Source organism: Ranitomeya variabilis, chromosome 6 (assembly GCF_051348905.1).
Source record: "Ranitomeya variabilis isolate aRanVar5 chromosome 6, aRanVar5.hap1, whole genome shotgun sequence".
Classification (NCBI taxonomy): Eukaryota; Metazoa; Chordata; class Amphibia; order Anura; family Dendrobatidae; genus Ranitomeya; species Ranitomeya variabilis.
The window spans coordinates 98,379,477-98,403,036 of NC_135237.1; the positions used below are offsets into that span (position 1 = coordinate 98,379,477).

Here is a 23,560-nt window from a genome sequence, read left to right on the forward strand (position 1 = left end):
GATCCTATAGTGTGATCCTGTGTGTGAGCCCGGGTACCCTCCTGCCATGCCTGCTGTGTGTACAGACAGCAGCCATGTAACCTGAGCCTGTGCCACACACACATCTTGTGCAATGTTTGCAGACAGCAGCACTTGGATGCCATCCACAAGTTCACTCTCGCTGGCAGCACAGAGAGGAGCCAGGCCGGCCGGTGCAGCTCCCCGCACGCTGCCATCTCCAGCACTGCCTGTGTGATCACACAGCACAGGGGGCGGAGGCTGCCGGCTGCCCGGGCGGTGGGCACTGCTCATCCCGGCGGCTGCGGGTCCTCGGTGACAGCGCTCACACCGACACCTGGAGGAACGGGGCGCGCGTCATCTGACACACCGAGCAGGAAGTAGTGGGAGGCTGCAGCCTCGGCGACATGGGCTAGAGGAGAGCTCCTGCCTGCCCGAGCTGTCCAGCATGGCAGCATCCAGCAACTCCAGCCTCTCGGGCTCCTCCGTCTCCTCAGGTAGGTGCCGTGTCCTGCCCGTCAGTAGCCTGTGGGGGCTCCGAGGATGCGCTGCCGGCTCTCAGCACGGATGGGGCAGAGCTGAGTGCGATAGATGGAGCAGAGCTGAGTGTGATAGATGGAGCAGAGCTGAGTGTGATAGATGGAGCAGAGCTGAGTGTGATAGATGGAGCAGAGCTGAGTGTGATAGAGGCAGCAGAGCTGAGTGCGATAGATGGAGCAGAGCTGAGTGCGATAGATGGAGCAGAGCTGAGTGTGATAGAGGCAGCAGAGCTGAGTGTGATAGAGGCAGCAGAGCTGAGTGCGATAGATGGAGCAGAGCTGAGTGCGATAGATGGAGCAGAGCTGAGTGCGATAGATGGAGCAGAGCTGAGTGTGATAGATGGAGCAGAGCTGAGTGTGATAGATGGAGCAGAGCTGAGTGCGATAGATGGAGCAGAGCTGAGTGCGATAGATGGAGCAGAGCTGAGTGTGATAGATGTAGCAGAGCTGAGTGTGATAGATGTAGCAGAGCTGAGTGCGATAGATGGAGCAGAGCTGAGTGTGATAGATGGAGCAGAGCTGAGTGCGATAGATGGAGCAGAGCTGAGTGCGATAGATGGAGCAGAGCTGAGTGTGATAGATGCAGCAGAGCTGAGTGTGATAGATGGAGCAGAGCTGAGTGTGATAGATGCAGCAGAGCTGAGTGCGATAGATGGAGCAGAGCTGAGTGCGATAGATGGAGCAGAGCTGAGTGCGATAGATGGAGCAGAGCTGAGTGTGATAGATGGAGCAGAGCTGAGTGTGATAGATGCAGCAGAGCTGAGTGTGATAGATGCAGCAGAGCTGAGTGTGATAGATGGAGCAGAGCTGAGTGTGATAGATGGAGCAGAGCTGAGTGTGATAGATGGAGCAGAGCTGAGTGCGATAGATGGAGCAGAGCTGAGTGTGATAGATGCAGCAGAGCTGAGTGTGATAGATGGAGCAGAGCTGAGTGTGATAGATGGAGCAGAGCTGAGTGTGATAGATGGAGCAGAGCTGAGTGTGATAGATGGAGCAGAGCTGAGTGTGATAGATGCAGCAGAGCTGAGTGTGATAGATGGAGCAGAGCTGAGTGTGATAGATGGAGCAGAGCTGAGTGTGATAGATGGAGCAGAGCTGAGTGTGATAGATGCAGCAGAGCTGAGTGTGATAGATGGAGCAGAGCTGAGTGTGATAGATGCAGCAGAGCTGAGTGTGATAGATGCAGCAGTGCTGAGTGTGATAGATGCAGCAGAGCTGAGTGTGATAGATGCAGCAGAGCTGAGTGTGATAGATGCAGCAGAGCTGAGTGTGATAGATGGAGCAGAGCTGACTGTCAGATGTTTAGCACTGAGGCAGAGTTTATTAGACGCGGTAGAGCTGGATTGTAGCAGTGATGATGATCTTATAGAGTCGCATCTGTCAGAAGTAGCAGGGAAGTTTATTGATAAAGCAAAACTTAATTTATGGGATGTAGCAGAGCTGACTTTGTCTAGTGTTTGATACATAATGTGAAGCTGACGATGTAAACTGCAGCAGAGCTGAGTTTGAGAGCTGAAGCAAACGTGCCAGGCTAAGTTATTTTGTTGTAGCAGAGCCAAGAGTGTCTGATGTAGAGAGAATTTTCTGTCTGGCAACCATTGTTATATCCTTAGTTGTGATTTGCATAGGACTGCATATAGCTTCCTCCATTACCTCTGCTTGGATTTGGCTCAGAGCTGTCATCTGCCATATCCTGTACTCTGCCATTTGTGCATCTGTCAGGAAGCCGTCACCCCGCACCCCACATTGCCCCATAGGAGATAGGATGAGATATAATAATGCCCCTGCCCCGATGCTGTGACAGCGCCCTCTTCTGTACATTACTGGGGCAGATCTCTGGTCTTCATAGGCTGCTGTCACTGGATGCCTAGTAATGTCTCTGCCGTCACTGGATGCCTAGTAATGTCTCTGCCATCACTGGATGCCTAGTAATGTCTCTGCCGTCACTGGATGCCTAGTAATGTCTCTGCTGTCACTGGACGCCTAGTAATGTCTCTGCTGTCACTGGATGCCTAGTAATGTCTCTGCCGTCACTGGATGCCTAGTAATGTCTCTGCTATCACTGGATGCCTAGTAATGTCTCTGCCGTCACTGGATGCCTAGTAATGTCTCTGGTCTCTGCTATCACTAGATGCCTAGTAATGTCTCTGCTATCACTGGATGCCTAGTAATGTCTCTGCCGTCAATGGATGCCTAGTAATGTCTCTGCCGTCACTGGATGCCTAGTAATGTCTCTGCCATCACTGGATGCCTAGTAATGTCTCTGCCGTCACTGGATGCCTAGTAATGTCTCTGCCGTCACTGGATGCCTAGTAATGTCTCTGCTATCACTGGATGCCTAGTAATGTCTCTGCCGTCACTGGATGCCTAGTAATGTCTCTGGTCTCTGCTATCACTAGATGCCTAGTAATGTCTCTGCTATCACTGGATGCCTAGTAATGTCTCTGCCGTCACTGGATGCCAGTAATGTCTCTGCCGTCACTGGATGCCTAGTAATGTCTCTGCCGTCACTGGATGCCTAGTAATGTCTCTGCTGTCACTGGACGCCTAGTAATGTCTCTGCCGTCACTGGACGCCTAGTAATGTCTCTGCTGTCACTGGATGCCTAGTAATGTCTCTGCTGTCACTGGATGCCTAGTAATGTCTCTGCCGTCACTGGATGCCAGTAATGTCTCTGCCGTCACTGGATGCCTAGTAATGTCTCTGCTGTCACTGGATGCCTAGTAATGTCTCTGCTGTCACTGGATGCCTAGTAATGTCTCTGCTGTCACTGGATGCCTAGTAATGTCTCTGCCATCACTGGACGCCTAGTAATGTCTCTGCCATCACTGGACGCCTAGTAATGCCTCTGCCGTCACTGGATGCCTAGTAATGTCTCTGCCGTCACTGGATGCCTAGTAATGTCTCTGCCGTCACTGGACGCCTAGTAATGCCTCTGCCGTCACTGGATGCCTAGTAATGTCTCTGCCGTCACTGGATGCCTAGTAATGCCTCTGCCGTCACTGGACGCCTAGTAATGCCTCTGCCGTCACTGGATGCCTAGTAATGTCTCTGCCGTCACTGGATGCCTAGTAATGTCTCTGCTGTCACTGGATGCCTAGTAATGTCTCTGCTGTCACTGGATGCCTAGTAATGTCTCTGCTGTCACTGGATGCCTAGTAATGTCTCTGCCGTGACTGGATGCCTAGTAATGCCTCTGCCGTCACTGGATGCCTAGTAATGTCTCTGCTGTCACTCGATGCCTAGTAATGTCTCTGCTGTCACTGGATGCCTAGTAATGTCTCTGCTGTCACTGGATGCCTAGTAATGTCTCTGCCGTCACTGGATGCCAGTAATGTCTCTGCCGTCACTGGATGCCTAGTAATGTCTCTGCTGTCACTGGACGCCTAGTAATGTCTCTGCCGTCACTGGACGCCTAGTAATGTCTCTGCTGTCACTGGATGCCTAGTAATGTCTCTGCTGTCACTGGATGCCTAGTAATGTCTCTGCCGTCACTGGATGCCAGTAATGTCTCTGCCATCACTGGATGCCTAGTAATGTCTCTGCTGTCACTGGATGCCTAGTAATGTCTCTGCTGTCACTGGATGCCTAGTAATGTCTCTGCCGTCACTGGACGCCTAGTAATGTCTCTGCCGTCACTGGACGCCTAGTAATGCCTCTGCCGTCACTGGATGCCTAGTAATGTCTCTGCCGTCACTGGATGCCTAGTAATGTCTCTGCCGTCACTGGACGCCTAGTAATGTCTCTGCCGTCACTGGACGCCTAGTAATGCCTCTGCCGTCACTGGATGCCTAGTAATGTCTCTGCCGTCACTGGATGCCTAGTAATGCCTCTGCCGTCACTGGATGCCTAGTAATGTCTCTGCTGTCACTGGATGCCTAGTAATGTCTCTGCTGTCACTGGATGCCTAGTAATGTCTCTGCTGTCACTGGATGCCTAGTAATGTCTCTGCCGTGACTGGATGCCTAGTAATGCCTCTGCCGTCACTGGATGCCTAGTAATGTCTCTGCTGTCACTGGATGCCTAGTAATGTCTCTGCCGTGACTGGATGCCTAGTAATGTCTCTGCCATCACTGGATGCCTAGTAATGTCTCTGCCATCACTGGATGCCTAGTAATGTCTCTGCCGTCACTGGATGACTAGTAATGCCTCTGCCGTCACTGGATGCCTAGTAATGTCTCTGCTGTCACTGGATGCCTAGTAATGTCTCTGCTGTCACTGGATGCCTAGTAATGTCTCTGCCGTCACTGGACGCCTAGTAATGCCTCTGCCGTCACTGGATGCCTAGTAATGTCTCTGCCGTCACTGGACGCCTAGTAATGTCTCTGCCGTCACAGGCAGCAGTCAGACCCTACTATCCGATGTCACACAGTGTGGATATGGACCATGTGAATAATACATTTTTGCTGCTGGAGCCAGGTGACCTAATCCTGTCACTGGCCGCTATGGGGGAATAGAGCTTTTTGCTTAGAGTTCTAGAATTGATTTGCTCAATGTAAGGCCGCCCGAGAGCTGGGCTGATACTGGGGAGTCTCTGTGCAGGGCTATGCTCCCATGATGAGTTCTTGGTGAGTTTTTTACTTAACGGGTGCAGAAAACCTATAGCATCAAAAACCCATAGTGGGAATGTAGACCAACGCTCCCTTAATGGGGTGTCCATGTCATTAATACTATGATTCATGTTCTTTTATCCCTTTTAAAGGGGGTTTCTGGGATTTAGAAAAAAAAAGTAACCAAGTGCTGTGATTAGGTTACATTTTTATAAAAAAAAGTAAAATACTGTACTCACCACTTGATTCCCCCACTGCTCCAGTGCCACCGATCAGGTGGTCTCCGACAGTCACTGCTTATTTCCTACAGTTATCACGTGCCATACACCATTCACATGACTGGTGCAGCCAATCACAGGCATTAGTGGTGATGTTGCTGAGGCCAGTGATTGGAGAACCACAAGTCATCACTATTGGGAGACTGCCACGGACCACCTAACTAGTGGCACTGAAGAGGCATGGGACTGAACAGGTTACTATAACCATTTCATATTTAGTCTGTTTCCTGCTCTCAGCCTTTTTAATGAACATTGCATGCACTGACACATCCCACCCAGGATCAGAAGCTCCATTAGTGGAAGTCCCAATGTTGGCTCTATACCAGTCTTACTTTTGTGGTATGTTGGATGCCATCAGTGGAGGTACAAGTAGAACTGGTGCCATAGTCTAGGGATCAGCATGTGATTTACTGCCCTTCAACGTTCTGCATAATCACTGTTGGACGGAGGATCATTTATTGGTATCTCACCCTCTTTTCCTGACCAATCCCTGTTAGTCGTATCTATAATATTTGATTCCACCCAGTTCTTAGTGCTGTGTTCTTATTGCACTGGCCAGCCAAGGCTGATTGACTGCAGTAACAATTAGATTAAAGATCCTTCTGTTTTTGAGAATGGAGAGGATTTTTAATGACAAGCAATTTGATTGTATTTACAAGCACTTTGCAATGTTATAAATTTATGATGTTGGGAAAATTCCTTTAATCGATAAGTAGGGTGCCTCCATTGTATCGGATTCTCCCGTTGACACTAGTTATCACCTATCCATTGGACCAGCGATTGGTGGGTTGGGGATCAGGGAACTTTTAGTCCCAACAGGAAACTTTTATCCCCCTTAGAAGATGGCACAGCAGGCTGGATGCTCAATTGGCACTCCATGTATTCTCTATGCAGCACTCACCAGTCCCATACGGAATGAATGGAGCTGCATACTGCCTCTGTATTTTTATGGAGATGAAGGTTCCCCGTTAGTGGTTGGCCGGATCATTTTTACAGGCATCTTGCAATTTTAACAATTTAGGGTTTTGCTAAAATCCCTTTAATTCATAAGTTTAGCACCTCTCCTTTTAAAGCAGTTCTCCCCTTGAAGCAAGTTATCACCTAACCTTTGGATAAGTGATACCTTACTTTACCTGGACAAACCCCTTTACATTGATGTCCTATCCGACACCTGACAACCCTGCCGATCAGTTTCTCCTGATGTCGGTGGCGGCCAGAACTGCTCTGTTGCTTAGCTGCAGAGCTCCGTTGATGGAATAATGGCCCCGGACAGATACTGTACATCCACCACCTATTAATTTGAATACATAGCAGATGTGCAGTACCCAGCCGCAGCCACTGTTATATCAATGGAGCTGTGCAGTTTTGCAACAGTGCAGTTCCGGCCATCATCTACACTGGGAATAGCTGATCGGTGGGGGTTCCGGGTGTCACACCCCCACCAATCGGATGTTGATGACCTATTTTAAGGCTAGGCCTTCAATGTTAAAGTTCTGGACAACCCCTTTAATGGTGCCATATACAGCCTCCTGCATTTCTGCATAGATCTTATACTGGCCCTGGTACCTACACACCCCCAGTGCACTTCCAGCCTGATTTGCATATGGCTTCCATAGTACATTTCTTATGATTGACACATCAGATCTCTTAAAAAAAGGTGTCATTTTATTGTGGGACAAGTACCTATCCAGCCATACCAATACTTATGTAAATTATGCTAACTGGTTCCCTTTACTACCACAATCCATAGGACAGACAGGCTTTTCATAGGCAGTAACGTAATGCACTTTGCCTCGCCTCCTTCTGCCCCTTATGCATTTTGCCTGGCCTCCTTCTGCCCGTTATGCATTTTGCCTGGGCTCCTTCTGCCCCTTATACACTTTGCCTGGGCTCCATCTGCCCCTTATGCACTTTGCCTGGGCTCCATCTGCCCCTCATGTACCGTACTTTGCCTGGGCTCCTTCTGCCCCTTATGCACTTTGCCTGGGCTCCTTCTGTCCCTCATGCACTTTGCCTGGGCTCCATTTGCCCCTCATGCACTTTGCCTGGGCTCCTTCTCTCCCTTATGCACTTTGTCCGGGCTCCTTCTGCCCCTTATGCACTTTGCCTGGGCTCTTTCTCCCCCTTATGCACTTTGCCTGGGCTCTTTCTCCCCCTTATGCACATTGCCTGGGCTCCTTCTGCCCTTTATGCACTGTGTCTGGGCTCTTTCTACCTCTTATGCACTTTGCCTGGCCTCCTTCTGCTTCTTATGCTCTTTGCCTGGGCTCCTTCTGCCCTTTATGCACTGTGTCTGGGCTCTTTCTACCTCTTATGCACTTTGCCTGGCCTCCTTCTGCTTCTTATGTTCTTTGCCTGGGCTCCTTCTGCCCCTTATGCACTTTGCCTGGGCTCCTTCTGCCCCTTATGCAATTTCCCTGGGCTCCTTCTGCCCCTTATGCACTTTGCCTGGGCTCCTTCTGCCCCTCATGCACTTTGCCTGGGCTCCTTCTGCTTCTTATGCACTTTGCCTGGGCTCCTTCTGCCCCTCATGCACTTTGCCTGGGCTCCTTCTGCCCCTCATGCACTTTGCCTGGGCTCCTTCTGCCCCTTATGCACTTTGTCTGGGCTCTTTCTGCCCCTTATGCACTTTGCCTGGGCTCGTTCTCCCCCTGATGCACTTTGCCTGGGCTCCTTCTTCATCTTTTGCACTTTGCCTGGGCTCTTTCTGCCCCTTATGCACTTTGCCTGGGCTCATTCTCCCCCTGATGCACTTTGCCTGGGCTCCTTCTCCCCCTTATGCACTTTGCCTGGGCTCCTTCTCCCCCTTATGCTCTTTGCCTGGGCTCCTTCTCCCCTTATGCTCTTTGCCTGGGCTCCTTCTTCCCCTTATGCACTTTGCCTGGGCTCCTTCTCCCCCTTATGCACTTTACCTGGGCTCCTTCTGCTCCTTATGCTCTTTGCCTGGGCTCCTTCTCCCCCTTATGCACTTTGCCTGGGCTCCTTCTGCTCCTTATGCTCTTTGCCTGGGCTCCTTCTCCCCCTTATGCACTTTGTCTGGTCTCTTTCTGCCCCTTATTCACTTTGCCTGGGCTCCTTCTGCCCCTTATGCTCTTTGCCTGGGCTCCTTCTGCCCCTTATGCACTTTGCCTGGGCTCCTTCTGCCCCTTATGCACTTTGCCTGGTCTCTTTCTGCCCCTTATGCACTTTGCCTGGGCTCCTTCTGCCCCTTATGCACTTTGCCTTGGCTCCTTCTGCCCCTTATTCACTTTGCCTGGGCTCCTTATCCCCCTTATGCACTTTGCCTGGGCTCCTTATCCCCCTTATGCACTTTGCCTGGGCTCCTTCTCCCCCTTATTCACTTTGCCTGGGCTCCTTATCCCCCTTATGCACTTTGCCTGGGCTCCTTCTGCCCCTTATTCACTTTGCCTGGGCTCCTTCTCCCCCTTATTCACTTTGCCTGGGCTCCTTCTCCCCCTTATGCACTTTGCCTGGGCTTCTTCTGCCCCTTATGCACTTTGCCTGGGCTTCTTCTGCCCCTTATGCACTTTGCCTGGGCTTCTTCTGCCCCTTATGCACTTTGCCTGGGCTCCTTCTGCCCCTTATGCACTTTGCCTGGGCTCCTTCTCCCCCTTATTCACTTTGCCTGGGCTCCTTCTCCCCCTTATTCACTTTGCCTGGGCTCTTTCTGCCCCTTATTAACTTTGCCTGGGCTCCTTCTCCCCCTTATTCACTTTGCCTGGGCTCTTCTTCCTCTTTGCATGCTTGTATAGGAGACACATTGCTATCTGTAATTCTCAATGTCATAGGCAGTTCATGCAGTAAAGGAACTAATCTGTGATGCGGTGTGCGCCCTGTAAATGCTCTTTTGCAGACTGATTGGCAGCGTTCGCTTCTTCTGCAATAGCCACAGGCTGGTCCATGAATGACAGATGATTTGCCATTATTGCCTATGGCAAAGATGAACACTTGCCCCAGAGGGCAGCTGCTCCTCTCCCAATGGCTTCATCAGTGCCAGGTTATTTTGCATCCCGAGTTCTCATTTAACCCTTTCCTTATGTAAATGATCCTATCCACTATATAACCTGCGGACAAAACCTCCCTGATTCATGCTGCAGTCATACGCTGCTCTACAAATACACTCCGTCCTCGGCTGGGGTCAGCGACACTGCTGCCGGCACATGAGATCTGTTCATTAATATGCCTGGTTTTATTATAGAAACTTGTATATGCTTTTCCCACGTACAATGTCGTCGGAGAGCAGAAATATTTAGGTTGGGTTATCACAGAAATGAAGTCAAAATGTGCTGTAGCATAAAAACATGGCAATTAGTCGTCTTGACATAATACATGTGTTTATCCGTCTAAATAATGTCAGAATTGGACATTTGCTTAAGCAATTACATTCGTCCCAGGGGTATTTATTCCTGTATCAGCAGGTGACTGCGTATTAATAACCCCTGTTTTACCTTTGTGGGTATTACAATTAATTTCCATACATTATCCTAATATTCTGGCAGAACCCTTTATAGGTTGCTATTCACATAGCAACCACAGGGTGGCCAAGTACAGCATAAACGTTTCCCGACAGAGTATTCCGATATCTTGTTTTTTCTTAAAGCTTGGCATCTCATACCATTCATCTTCAGATCTTACGAGCCAAGAGGGAAGGTGAGAAAGGACGCCTCTGTATCTCTCAGGCCGACCACTGTATTGATTGGGAAAGATAACCCCCACTTGGGAAACTGGTGGCAAAACAAAAGCCCATGACGGCTAATATGGCTGACAGTGGTGTTTTCTTGAATAGGTTCATTCCTTGTGCTGACACGGGGCTGTGATTATTAAAAGTGTTTTCCACTAACGTGAGATGCAGATAGCTCAGCAGTTCGCACAACCAATTTCCGAAACTATTGCTATAGGAGCCTTTGCTGGTCAGATATTTCTATAATTTCTCCTTTCCCAGCTCATGGACTCACCAGTGTTATCTTCTGACATTCCCAATATTTTGTACAATAGGTAAAGGTGAAAAAAATAAAATCAGCATATTATTCAGTCAGCAGAGATGTAACTTGAGGGTCTATTGTAAAGTGTAAAATAAAGTACACCCCCCACACACCTATCCCATGCTAATTTTAATACTGGGGTCTCAGATACCCAGACTCTGCTGCAACGTCTACGTCTATAGTCGCTATGATCACACCCCTGCCGATCTGGTGCTGACCTTCTTAATTAGTGTCATAAGTGTCCACAATGCCACCCAGAAGGGCCTAAAGGTACCGTCACATTAAGCGACGCTGCAGCGATACAGACAACGATGCCGATCGCTGCAGCGTCGCTGTTTCGTCGTTGTGTGGTCGCTGGAGAGCTGTCACACAGACAGATCTCCAGCGACCAACGATGCCGAAGTCCCCGGGTAACCAGGGTAAACATCGGGTTACTAAGCGCAGGGCCGCGCTTAGTAACCCGATGTTTACCCTGGTTACCAGTGTAAATGTAAAAAAAACCAAACACTACATACTTACATTCCGGTGTGTGTCGCGTTCCCCGGCGTCCGCTTCCCTGCACTGTGTAAGCGCCGGCCCTAAAGCAGAGCGGTGACGTCACCGCTGTGCTCTGTTTTACAGCCGGCACTGACACATTCACACATTCACATTGTTTGTTTTTTTACTTTTACAATGGTAACCAGGGTAAATATCGGGTTACTAAGCGCGGCCCTGCGCTTAGTAACCCGATATTTACCCTGGTTACCATTGTAAAACATCGCTGGCATCGTTGCTTTTGCTGTCAAACACAACGATACACGCCGATCTGACGACCAAATAAAGTTCTGGACTTCTAGCTCCGACCAGCGATATCACAGCAGGATCCAGATCGCTGCTGCGTGTCAAACACAACGATATCGCTATCCAGGACGCTGCAACATCACGGATCGCTATCGTTGTCGTTGTTAAGTTGTTCAGTGTGAAGGTACCTTTAGGCCTCTTTCACACATCAATTTTTTGCCGTCAGTCACAATCCATTTGCTCGACGGATCCGTTGCAGATTGTGATAAACTGATGCGACGGATCCATTTTTTGGATGGATCTGACTAGCAGATATGGCTAATTGCTGAACAGAGCATGCTCAGTTAAAAAAAACAGAATCCGTCACCAGATTCCCTCATTTGACGGATCCAGCACCATAGGCTTCCATTCTAGCAAACGACGGACGGCAACGGATCCGTTGCTGTCCGTTTTTTCGACATACACAAAAAACGTTACTTTGTCCGTTGTCTCCGACCGCCGGACAAATAATTTTCGATGGATCTGGCGAACGACGGATGAAACGTGAGGCCATCCATCACAATCTATCGCTAATATAATGTTTACATGGTATATTTCATGTGGTATCCTGATGAAGGAGCTGTGGTGCTCCGGAATGCGCAGAAATAAAGCCACTTTTTCATTGGATTACTGAATTGGACTTCTAAGTTTATGAGCGGCACAGAGAAGAATCCACCTCTATATCCCATTTTTGTATCTTTGGTTGGTCACAAGGAGACCGGTGGCTCTGCAGCAGCTTTAGTCTCTATACAGTAAGCCTTTTTAAGGGCTCGATCTGGTGAGTAAATTTGATTGGCAGGGCAGCACGGTGGCTCAGTGGTTAGCACAGCAGCCTTGCAGCGCTGGAGTCCTGGGTTCTAATCCCACCTTGGACAACATCTGCAAAGAGTTTGTATGTTCTCTCCGTGTTTGCGTGGGTTTCCTCCGGGCACTCCGGTTTCTTCCCACATTCCAAAGACATACTGATAGGGAATTTAGATTGTGAGCCCCATCGGGGACAGCGATGATAATGTGTGCAAACTGTAAAGCGCTGCAGAATATGTTAGCGCTATATAAAAAAAATTAAAAAGAAAGAAAAATTGGAATTTATCTCTTTATACCCAGATAAGACCCTATTGCTCTCCTATCTCCTTCTAGCCCTTCACTGTGTCACACAGCCGCGACACATGCAGCTGCAGCGCCGAACAGCTGATTATCGGAGCGCTCTAGGTATCCGGGTTCCCGATGCAGCTTCTTCGGTAAGCGCTATAGCTTGCCGAATAAGGAGGGAGCCGATGACATTTGCTCATCTCTACTCTCTAGCAATCCTACTAGTTGCTCTCACTGAAATTCCAGTCATTATCTTGACCTCCACTGTTCCTATTAACTTTCTTAATTACGTTTTGCACAGAGGAAATGGCAACTTGAAAACGCTTTGCTATCTTATAGCCTTCTGCTTTGTGGACCTCCACCATTTTTCATTTTCAGAGTGCTAAGCAGCTGCTTAGAAGAACCCATGGATATTGATTATTGGCACGAGGCTAGAGGAGGCTGGGTTTTTAGGCTATGTGCTCACGCTGCGGATTTGATGCTGCTTATCTGCAGCAGTTTTACATGAGTTTATAGTACCATGTAAACCTATGGAAAACAAAATCCGCAGTGCACATGCTGCGGAAAAAAAATGCTCGGAAACGCAGCAGCTTATATTCCGCAGCATGTCAATTATTTGTGCAGATTCCGCAGCGGTTTACACGCGTTACTCAATAGGAATCCGCAGGTGTAAAACCGCAGGTGGAATCTTCACAAAAACCGCGGAAAAACCACGGTAAATCCGCGGTAAATCCGCAGTGCAGTTTACCTACAGATTTACCAAAATCAGTGCCCAAAAATCCGCACACCATTCTGCAGCGTGTGCACATACCCTTATAAAGCTGGGAAATTTGTAACATAGTAACATAGTTATTAAGGTTGAAGGAAGACTTTGAAGGGAGTCTGTCACCCCAGAATTCGCCTATAAGCTAAGGCCACTGACATAAGGGGCCTATCTACAGCATTCTGTAATGCTGTATATAAGCCCTCGATGTAATAATAATAATAATAATTTTTATTTATATAGCGCCAACATATTCCGCAGCCCTTACTAATTATAGAGGGGACTTGTACAGACAATAGACATTACAGCATAACAGAAATCACAGTTAAATCACAGATATCAAATCTTTGTAGAGGATGAAGATGGCACACCTAAGGATGAAGCACTACCAGCAAGCAAAAAAGAAAAGGGTACACAGCAACAAGTGACAGCAAAAAGTACAGCCAAGAAGCAACGAAGAGTGGTGGTGGTGGGAGACTCACTACTGAGAGGCACAGAAGCAGCCATCTGCAGACCGGACATAACCGCAAGAGAAGTATGCTGCCTTCCAGGTGCGATGATCAAGGATGTGACCGATAGGATACCAAAGCTCTTCAGCTCCAAGGACGTCCACCCATTTCTTCTGATACATGTTGGCACCAATGACACGGCAAGGAAGGACCTACCGACAATCTGCAAGGACTTTGAAGAGTTGGGGAAGAAAGTAAAGGAACTGGATGCACAGGTAGTTTTTTCTTCTATCCTTCCAGTAGACAGGCATGGCACCAGGAGATGGAACAGGATCCTTGATGCGAACAACTGGCTAAGACGATGGTGCAGACAACAAGGATTCGGATTCCTGGACCACGGTGTGAATTACTTGTACGATGGACTCCTCGCCAGAGACGGACTACACCTCAACAAACCTGGGAAACACACATTCGCCAGAAGACTCGCTACACTCATCAGGAGGGCGTTAAACTAGAAGAAGAGGGGACGGGAAGAAAAACATTAGACTCGAACAAAGAAGACCCAGGAAAACATACTCAGAAGGGAGGTAAGAACATTTCTAAAACAATCCACAGCGAGGAGATTGGAACAAAACAAAATCCTCTAAACTGCATGCTCGCAAATGCCTGAAGCCTGACAAACAAGATGGAAGAACTAGAAGCAGAAATATCTACAGGTAACTTTGACATAGTGGGAATAACCGAGACATGGTTAGATGAAAGCTATGACTGGGCAGTTAACTTACAGGGTTACAGTCTGTTTAGAAAGGATCGTAAAAATCGGAGAGGAGGAGGGGTTTGTCTCTATGTAAAGTCCTGTCTAAAGTCCACTTTAAGGGAGGATATTAGCGAAGGGAATGAGGATGTCGAGTCCATATGGGTCGAAATTCATGGAGGGAAAAATGGTAACAAAATTCTCATTGGGGTCTGTTACAAACCCCCAAATATAACAGAAATCATGGAAAGTCTACTTCTAAAGCAGATAGATGAAGCTGCAACCCATAATGAGGTCCTGGTTATGGGGGACTTTAACTACCCGGATATTAACTGGGAAACAGAAACCTGTGAAACCCATAAAGGCAACAGGTTTCTGCTAATAACCAAGAAAAATTATCTTTCACAATTGGTGCAGAATCCAACCAGAGGAGCAGCACTTTTAGACCTAATTCTATCTAATAGACCTGACAGAATAACAAATCTGCAGGTGGTCGGGCATCTAGGAAATAGCGACCACAATATTGTACAGTTTCACCTGTCTTTCACTAGGGGGACTTGTCAGGGAGTCACAAAAACACTGAACTTTAGGAAGGCAAAGTTTGACCAGCTTAGAGATGCTCTTAATCTGGTAGACTGGGACAATATCCTCAGAAATAAGAATACAGATAATAAATGGAAAATGTTTAAGAACATCCTAAATAGGCACTGTAAGCGGTTTATTCCTTGTGGGAATAAAAGGAATAGAAATAGGAAAAACCCAATGTGGCTAAACAAAGAAGTAAGACAGGCAATTAACAGTAAAAAGAAAGCCCGAAAAGGGAGAAAGAAGAAGTAGCGCACTCCTCTTGTCCAAACAAGTCTTGATATTTATTGGAACATCTCACAAAGACAGGCGGGTAGGAGAAAACAGGCTGGAAGGTGAAGGACTACAGCTGTTTCGCGCAGCGAGCGCTTCTACAGGTCCCGATCGGGACCTGTAGAAGCGCTCGCTGCGCGAAACAGCTGTAGTCCTTCACCTTCCAGCCTGTTTTCTCCTACCCGCCTGTCTTTGTGAGATGTTCCAATAAATATCAAGACTTGTTTGGACAAGAGGAGTGCGCTACTTCTTCTTTCTCCCTTTTCGGGTATTTGCACAGTTGTTTTTTCTCTGTATGCTGCACCCTCCATGAGCCGACTACTCGGGACGGAGCAAGTCTCAGTGATCTGGATGCTCGCCACGCACGAGGGGTAAGTGCACTTCAGCGGTGCTACATTTTCTCTCTTTTTAGGCAGTAAAAAGAAAGCATTTGCACTACTAAAGCAGGATGGCACCATTGAAGCTCTAAAAAACTATAGGGAGAAAAATACTTTATCTAAAAAACTAATTAAAGCTGCCAAAAAGGAAACAGAGAAGCACATTGTTAAGGAGAGTAAAACTAATCCCAAACTGTTCTTCAACTATATCAATAGTAAAAGAATAAAAACTGAAAATGTAGGCCCCTTAAAAAATAGTGAGGAAAGAATGGTTGTAGATGACGAGGAAAAGGCTAACATATTAAACACCTTCTTCTCCACGGTATTCACGATGGAAAATGAAATGCTAGGTGAAATCCCAAGTAACAATGAAAACCCTATATTAAGAGTCACCAATCTAACCCAAGAAGAGGTGCGAAACCGGCTAAATAAGATTAAAATAGATAAATCTCCGGGTCCGGATGGCATACACCCACGAGTACTAAGAGAACTAAGTAATGTAATAGATAAACCATTATTTCTTATTTTTAGGGACTCTATAGCGACGGGGTCTGTTCCGCAGGACTGGCGCATAGCAAATGTGGTGCCAATATTCAAAAAGGGCTCTAAAAGTGAACCTGGAAATTATAGGCCAGTAAGTCTAACCTCTACTGTTGGTAAAATATTTGAAGGGTTTCTGAAGGATGTTATTCTGGATTATCTCAATGAGAATAACTGTTTAACTCCATATCAGCATGGGTTTATGAGAAATCGCTCCTGTCAAACCAATCTAATCAGTTTTTATGAAGAGGTAAGCTATAGGTTGGACCACGGTGAGTCATTGGACGTGGTATATCTCGATTTTTCCAAAGCGTTTGATACCGTGCCGCACAAGAGGTTGGTACACAAAATGAGAATGCTTGGTCTGGGGGAAAATGTGTGTAAATGGGTTAGTAACTGGCTTAGTGATAGAAAGCAGAGGGTGGTTATAAATGGTATAGTCTCTAACTGGGTCGCTGTGACCAGTGGGGTACCGCAGGGGTCGGTATTGGGACCTGTTCTCTTCAACATATTCATTAATGATCTGGTAGAAGGTTTACACAGTAAAATATTGATATTTGCAGATGATACAAAACTATGTAAAGCAGTTAATACAAGAGAAGATAGTATTCTGCTACAGATGGATCTGGATAAGTTGGAAACTTGGGCTGAAAGGTGGCAGATGAGGTTTAACAATGATAAATGTAAGGTTATACACATGGGAAGAAGGAATCAATATCACCATTACACACTGAACGGGAAACCACTGGGTAAATCTGACAGGGAGAAGGACTTGGGGATCCTAGTTAATGATAAACTTACCTGGAGCAGCCAGTGCCAGGCAGCAGCTGCCAAGGCAAACAGGATCATGGGGTGCATTAAAAGAGGTCTGGATACACATGATGAGAGCATTATACTGCCTCTGTACAAATCCCTAGTTAGACCGCACATGGAGTACTGTGTCCAGTTTTGGGCACCGGTGTTCAGGAAGGATATAATGGAACTAGAGAGAGTACAAAGGAGGGCAACAAAGTTAATAAAGGGGATTGGAGAACTACAATACCCAGATAGATTAGCGAAATTAGGATTATTTAGTCTAGAAAAAAGACGACTGAGGGGCGATCTAATAACCATGTATAAGTATATAAGGGGACAATACAAATATCTCGCTGAGGATCTATTTATACCAAGGAAGGTGACGGGCACAAGGGGGCATTCTTTGCGTCTGGAGGAGAGAAGGTTTTTCCACCAACATAGAAGAGGATTCTTTACTGTTAGGGCAGTGAGAATCTGGAATTGCTTGCCTGAGGAGGTGGTGATGGCGAACTCAGTCGAGGGGTTCAAGAGAGGCCTGGATGTCTTCCTGGAGCAGAACAATATTGTATCATACAATTATTAGGTTCTGTAGAAGGACGTAGATCTGGGGATTTATTATGATGGAATATAGGCTGAACTGGATGGACAAATGTCTTTTTTCGGCCTTACTAACTATGTTACTATGTTACAGTTCAAAACAGATACCAGGAGGAATGAGGGCCCTGCTCGCAAGCTTACAAACTATGAGGAAAAGGGGAGACACGAGAGGTGGATGGTAACAATTGCTTTAGTTATTTGGACCAGCCATAGTGTAAGGCTCGGGTGTTCATGTAAAGCTGCATGAACCAGTTAACTGCCTAAGTATGTAGCAGTACAGACACAGAGTGCTATTAACTGAATAAAGTGTATGAGAACATGATGCGAGGAACCTGTTTATGTTTTTGTTTTTTTTAATTAGGCCACACAGGGATAGTTAGGTTAATGCATTGAGGCTGTATGCCAGTCTGAACAAATGAGTTTTTAGGGCACGCTTAAAGCTGTGGGGATTGGGGATTAATCGTATTAACCTAGGTAGTGCATTCCAAAGAATCGGCGCAGCACGTGTAAAGTCTTGGAGACGGGAGTGGGAGGTTCTGATTATTGAGGATGCTAACCTGAGGTCATTAGCGGAGCGGAGGACACGGGTAGGGTGGTAGACTGAGACCAGAGAGGAGATGTAGGGTGGTGCTGAGCCATGGAGTGCTTTGTGGATGAGGGTAGTAGTTTTGTACTGGATTCTGGAGTGGATGGGTAGCCAGTGTAATGACTGGCACAAGGTAGAGGCATCGGTGTAACGGTTGGTGAGGAATATGATCCTGGTAGCAGCATTCAGGACAGATTGGAGCGGGGCGAGTTTGGTAAGAGGGAGGCCGATTAGTAGAGAGTTACAATAGTCCAGACGAGAATGAATAAGTGAGACAGTAAGAGTTTTTGCAGAGTCGAAAGTAAGAAAAGGGCGAATTCTAGAAATGTTTTTGAGATGCAGATAAGAAGAGCGAGCCAATGATCGGATGTGGGGGGTGAATGAAAGCTCGGAATCAAGGATGACCCCAAGACAGCGGGCATGTTGCTTTGGGGTAATGGTGGAACCGCACACGGAGATGGCAATGTCAGGCAAAGGTAGGTTAGTAGAGGGAGAGAACACGAGGAGTTCAGATGTAACCTGCAAGATAAGAAAAACAGGTTATATTATACTCTCCCAGGGGCGGACCCGGTTCGGTTCGGTCCGAAGAGCAAAGTACTGCAGTGCGCAGGCTCCGGGAAAGGTCAGAGAGGCCCAGCGCCTGCGCACTGCAGTACTTTGCTCTGCCTTCAACAGGGCAAATCACTACGCCTGCGCAGGAGCCGTGGCAGGAAGAAAAGAAGAGGACGTCATCATATGAAGATGGGAGGCCCCGGACCGTGACGCCAATCGGACCGGACCGAATCGGGACCGCCCCTGGGTGAGTATAATATAACCTGGTTTTCTTATCTTTCAGGTTAAATCAGGGGCTTATCTACAGCATTACAGAATGCTGCAGATAAGACCCTGATGGCGGTGGCCTTAGCTTATAGGTGAATTTTGGTGTGACAGATTCCCTTTAAGTCCATCTAGTTCAACCCATAGCCTAACCTAACATGCCCTTACATGTTGATCCAGAGGAAGGCAAAAAAAAACCATGTGACAAACACGGGTTGGGGAAAAAAATTCCTTCCCGACTCCACATTCGGCAATCAGACTAGTTCCCTGGATCAATGCCCTATCAAGGAATCTAGTGTATATACCCTGTAACATTATATTTTTCAAGAAAGGCATCCAGTCAGCACTTAAATTTTCGTAGGGAATCACTCATTACAACATCATACGGCAGAGAGTTCCATAGTCTCACTGCTCTTACAGTAAAGAACCCGCGTCTGTTATTATGCTTAAACCTTCTTTCCTCCAGACGTAGTGGATGCCCCCTTGTCCCTGTCTCAGGTCTATGATTAAAAAGATCATCAGAAAGGTCTTTGTACTGTCCCCTCATATATTTATACATTAAAATGAGATCACCCCTTAGCCTTCGTTTTTCCAAACTAAATAGCCCCAAGTGTAATAATCTATCTTGGTATTGCAGACCCCCCAGTCCTCTAATAACCTTGGTCGCTCTTCTCTGCATCCGCTCTAGTTCAGCTATGTCTTATACACCAGAGACCAGAACTGTGCACAGTATTCTAAGGCCATGTTCACACTTTGCGGGTGACCTCTGCGGGTTCTCCCGCAGCGAATTTGATAAATCTGTAGGGCAAAACCGCTGCGGTTAACCCTGCAGATTTATCGCGGTTTGTTCCGCGGTTTCCGCTGCGGGTTTTCGCCTATACTATTGATGCTGCATATGCAGCAATATGCAGCATCAATAGTAATGTTAAAATTAAAAAAAAAGTTTATATACTCACCCTCTGACGTCTCGATCTCCTCGGCGCTGCACCCGGCGCTCCGGTTCCAAAGATGATGTGCGAGAAGGACCCTTCGTGACGTCACGGTCATGTGACCGCGACGTCACCGCAGGTCCTGTTCGCACAGCAACTCTGACCGGCCGGCCGCGTGCAGCGCTGAGAGGTGAGTATAACATGATTTTTTATTTTAATTCTTTTTTTTTACCCCAAATATGGTTCCCAGGGCCTGGAGGAGAGTCTCCTCTCCTCCACCCCGGGTACCACCTGCACATTATCTGCTTACTTCCCGCAACGTGGGCACAGCCCCATGCGGGAAGTAAGCGGTTCAATGCATTCCTATGTGTGCAGAATCGCAGCGATTCTGCACAAAGAAGTGACATGCTGCGGGTTGTAAACCGCTGCGTTTCTGCGCGGTTTTTCCCGCAGCATGTGCACAGCGGTTTGCAGTTTCCATAGGGTTTACATGTTAATGTAAACGCAATGGAAACTGCTGCGGACCCGCAGCATCAAAATCGCAGCGGATCCGCGGTAAAAACTGCAAAGTGTGAACATGGCCTTCGTGTGGTCGAACTAGTGACTTGTATAGAGGTAAAATTATGTTCTCCTCATGAGCATCTATTCCTCTTTTAATGCATCCCATTATTTTATTTGCCTTTGTAGCAGCTGCCTGACACTGGCCACTGAATATGAGTTTGTCATCCACCCATACACCCAGGTCTTTTTCGTTGACGGTTTTGCCCAGTGTTTTAGAATTAACCACATAGTTATACATCTTATTACTTCTACCCAAGTGCATGACCTTACATTTATCCCCATTAAAGCTAATTTGCCATTTATCAGCCCAAGCTTCTAGTTTACATAAATCATCCTGTAATATAAAATTGTCCTCCTCTGTATTGATTACCCTGCAGAGTTTAGTGTCATCTGCAAATATTGAAATTCTGCTCTGTATGCCCCCTACAAGATCATTAATAAATATGTTGTATCATCTGGCCTTTCCTAATGATGATAGTGAACAAGCCATACCCCTAACAGGATAATTAATGTCAAAGTTAACTGAGCATACAAATCTCTAAGGGTGCCGTAACTTTTGCGTCGCCCATTTTCCTTTTTTAAATTTTTTAAATGTAAAAGATGAAAATATATATATTTTTTTGCCTAAAATACAAAGGAAATGTGTCATTTTTAGCTTTAGGCCTTTTAGAGATCATTCCATCTTGAACTTGCTTAACTGTTCACAATAACAGTAATTTTGACCAGGGGTGCTTAAACGTTTACACGCCACTGTATGTAGTTGGCGCACTTGCAGCCACTAGTTCTCTTGTTCATCATGTGGATTCTTTACTATACTGGGAGCCCTTCCTGGTGACGGGTTCCCTTCACTAATTGCTCTAGTGTGTCAGTGATGTTATAGACTACTCTGCATTATAGTCCTACATTTGTGGTGTTGTAAAATTACTATGATAAGAACTAATGAGATCGTGAAGTGCTTTCTTTCCTGCCAGCGATTTATTACTGCAGCCACTTTGTTTTACATTGTCAGCAATGTACACAGTACATAGGGAGGTTATTCAGTGGAAGGGGAACTTATCATTATTGATTTGCTTTTATTTAATTCTGTGGCTATTAGAATTGTCCTTACATTTTTAATATATTGGAATTTGGATCTCTTCTGTCGAGATGCCTCTTCGCCGCTGTCTCTCAGGAAGTCCATCCGTGAAATGTTCCCAGTTTTCCTCATTGCCTCGGACTGTCTCGGACACGTGACTTCCCAAGCTGCACATATTACATTAATCAATGCTCTTCTGTTGTCACTATATGTCTGCCTTTACATTGAGACCACGTTCCGAGAAGCTTTTTACTCTTCATATAATTATCTTATGTCCTCGGGCTTCTGTTTTGTAATTTGAGTGTATATTCCTAGTTTGCAAGAGGGGAAAGTAGTCAAAAGGGAGTTAAAAGTGAAAGCACCGTTTGTGCAGACAAGCTCTGCTCTAGGTCTACATGGACATGAGCCCTGGGTGATGGAGTCATAGAGGACCTGTATTTGCCCAACTTCTTTCATCTGCACTGTATATTGCTTTTGGTGCACAAAGCAGTCTAACATACCCAAGAACTGTCCAATTCCTATGTTCTAAAACTTGACATAAATTCTTTTTGAGTGGGTAGTTCCCCTTTATCAGCATTCTGCCAGCACTATAGATATTAGAACTTTCCCTTTCCACACTTCATAACATGCGTTAAACATGCCCTTGTTTAAAGGGAATCTGTCACCATGAAAATGCAGTGAGTATCAGTGACTGACAGATGTGCCTGTATACATTGTAATATAAAGTCAGCTGTCAGTCACTGATAGGACCGCACACTGGGCCGAAAATCCGAGAAAGAGCAGAGAATAATTAAAACACACATTATATTGTTGCGGAGCGGCGTTGGAAGAAAACACGCCTGCCAGACGACTTCACTGCTTTCAAACAAGCTACATTTGACTTCAAATTATCCCTCACCTCCGCTAAACAGACCTATTTCACTAACCTTGTATCTTCACTATCCTACAACCCAAAACAACTATTCAGCACATTTAACTCCCTCCTGCGCCCACCACTGCCACCTCCAACTCCCATCATCTCCTCCGAGGACTTTGCCACCTACTTCAAAAACAAGATCGACCAAACAAGGCAAACCCTAACTGTTCCACCACCCCAACCACTCCATATATCAGACTTCTGCCCTTCCCTAATAACCTCCCTCTCCAACATCACTGAAGGAGAGCTTACTCGCCTCTTTTCCAAATCACACCTCACCACCTGTGCACTTGACCCCATCCCCTCCCACCTGCTCCCCAACCTCACTAACATGCTCATTCCAGCCCTAACCCATCTCTTCAACCTATCGCTATCTTCTGGTACCTTCCTCTCTGCCTTCAAACATGCCACCATCACACCCATCCTCAAAAAAACGAACCTTGACCTAACTGCTATGCCCAGCTACCGCCCCATATCACTGCTCCCGTTTGCTTCAAAACTCCTTGAGCAGCATGTCCATGCTCAAATTTCCTCCCACCTCTCATCTAACTCTCTCCTTGACAACCTCCAATCTGGCTTCCGCCCCCACCACTCCACCGAAACTGCCCTGACAAAAATTACTAATGACTTACTCACAGCCAAAGCTAACAGATAGTTCTCCATCCTCCTTCTTCTTGACCTGTCCTCTGCTTTCGACACAGTCGATCACTGCCTACTGTTACAGATTCTTTCTTCCCTTGGCATCAAAGACCTTGCCCTGTCCTGGATTGCCTTATACCTTTCTGACCGTACATTTAGTGTTTCCCACTCCCAAACCACCTCCTCATCCCGCCCTCTCTCTGATGGAGTCCCTCAAGGCTCTGTCCTAGGGCCCCTACTTTTTTCCATTCATACCCTTGGCCTAGGACAACTCATAAAGTCCCATGGTTTCCAGTACCACCTGTATGCGGACGACACTCAGATCTACCTCTCTGCTGTCCAGAATCCCGAAGTGTCTGTCAGCCATATCCTCCTTCTTCACCTCTCACTTCCTAAAACTCAATGTAGACAAAACGAACTCATCATGTTTCCCCCATCTTTCCCCCATCTACCTGATCTGTCTATTATGGTAAACGGCATCGTGCTCTCTCCCGCACCTGAAATCTGCTGCCTCAGGGTAACTCTCGACTCTGCCCTGTCCTTCAAACCGCACGTCCAAACTCTTGCCACCTCCTGTCGCCTCCAACTCAAAAATATTGCCAGAATCCGTTCCTTCCTCAGCCCACAATCTACCAAAACTCTTGTGCATGC

General features: G+C 46.9%; 1 protein-coding gene across 2 annotated transcripts in view; it reads left to right on the forward strand.

Annotated features, from left to right (window-relative positions):
- The first annotated feature begins 225 nt into the window (after positions 1-225).
- The window catches only part of CHN2 (chimerin 2), a 411,135-nt gene continuing 387,800 nt past the window's right edge, over positions 226-23,560 (forward strand). Inside the window, exon 1 of one of the 2 annotated variants that reach the window (XM_077268847.1) lies at positions 226-494. In XM_077268847.1, coding sequence (XP_077124962.1) covers positions 446-494 — 49 coding nt within the window. In that variant the 5' untranslated portion in view covers positions 226-445. The remainder of the gene's footprint in view (positions 495-23,560) is intronic. The other variant, XM_077268848.1, reaches the window with a different exon arrangement.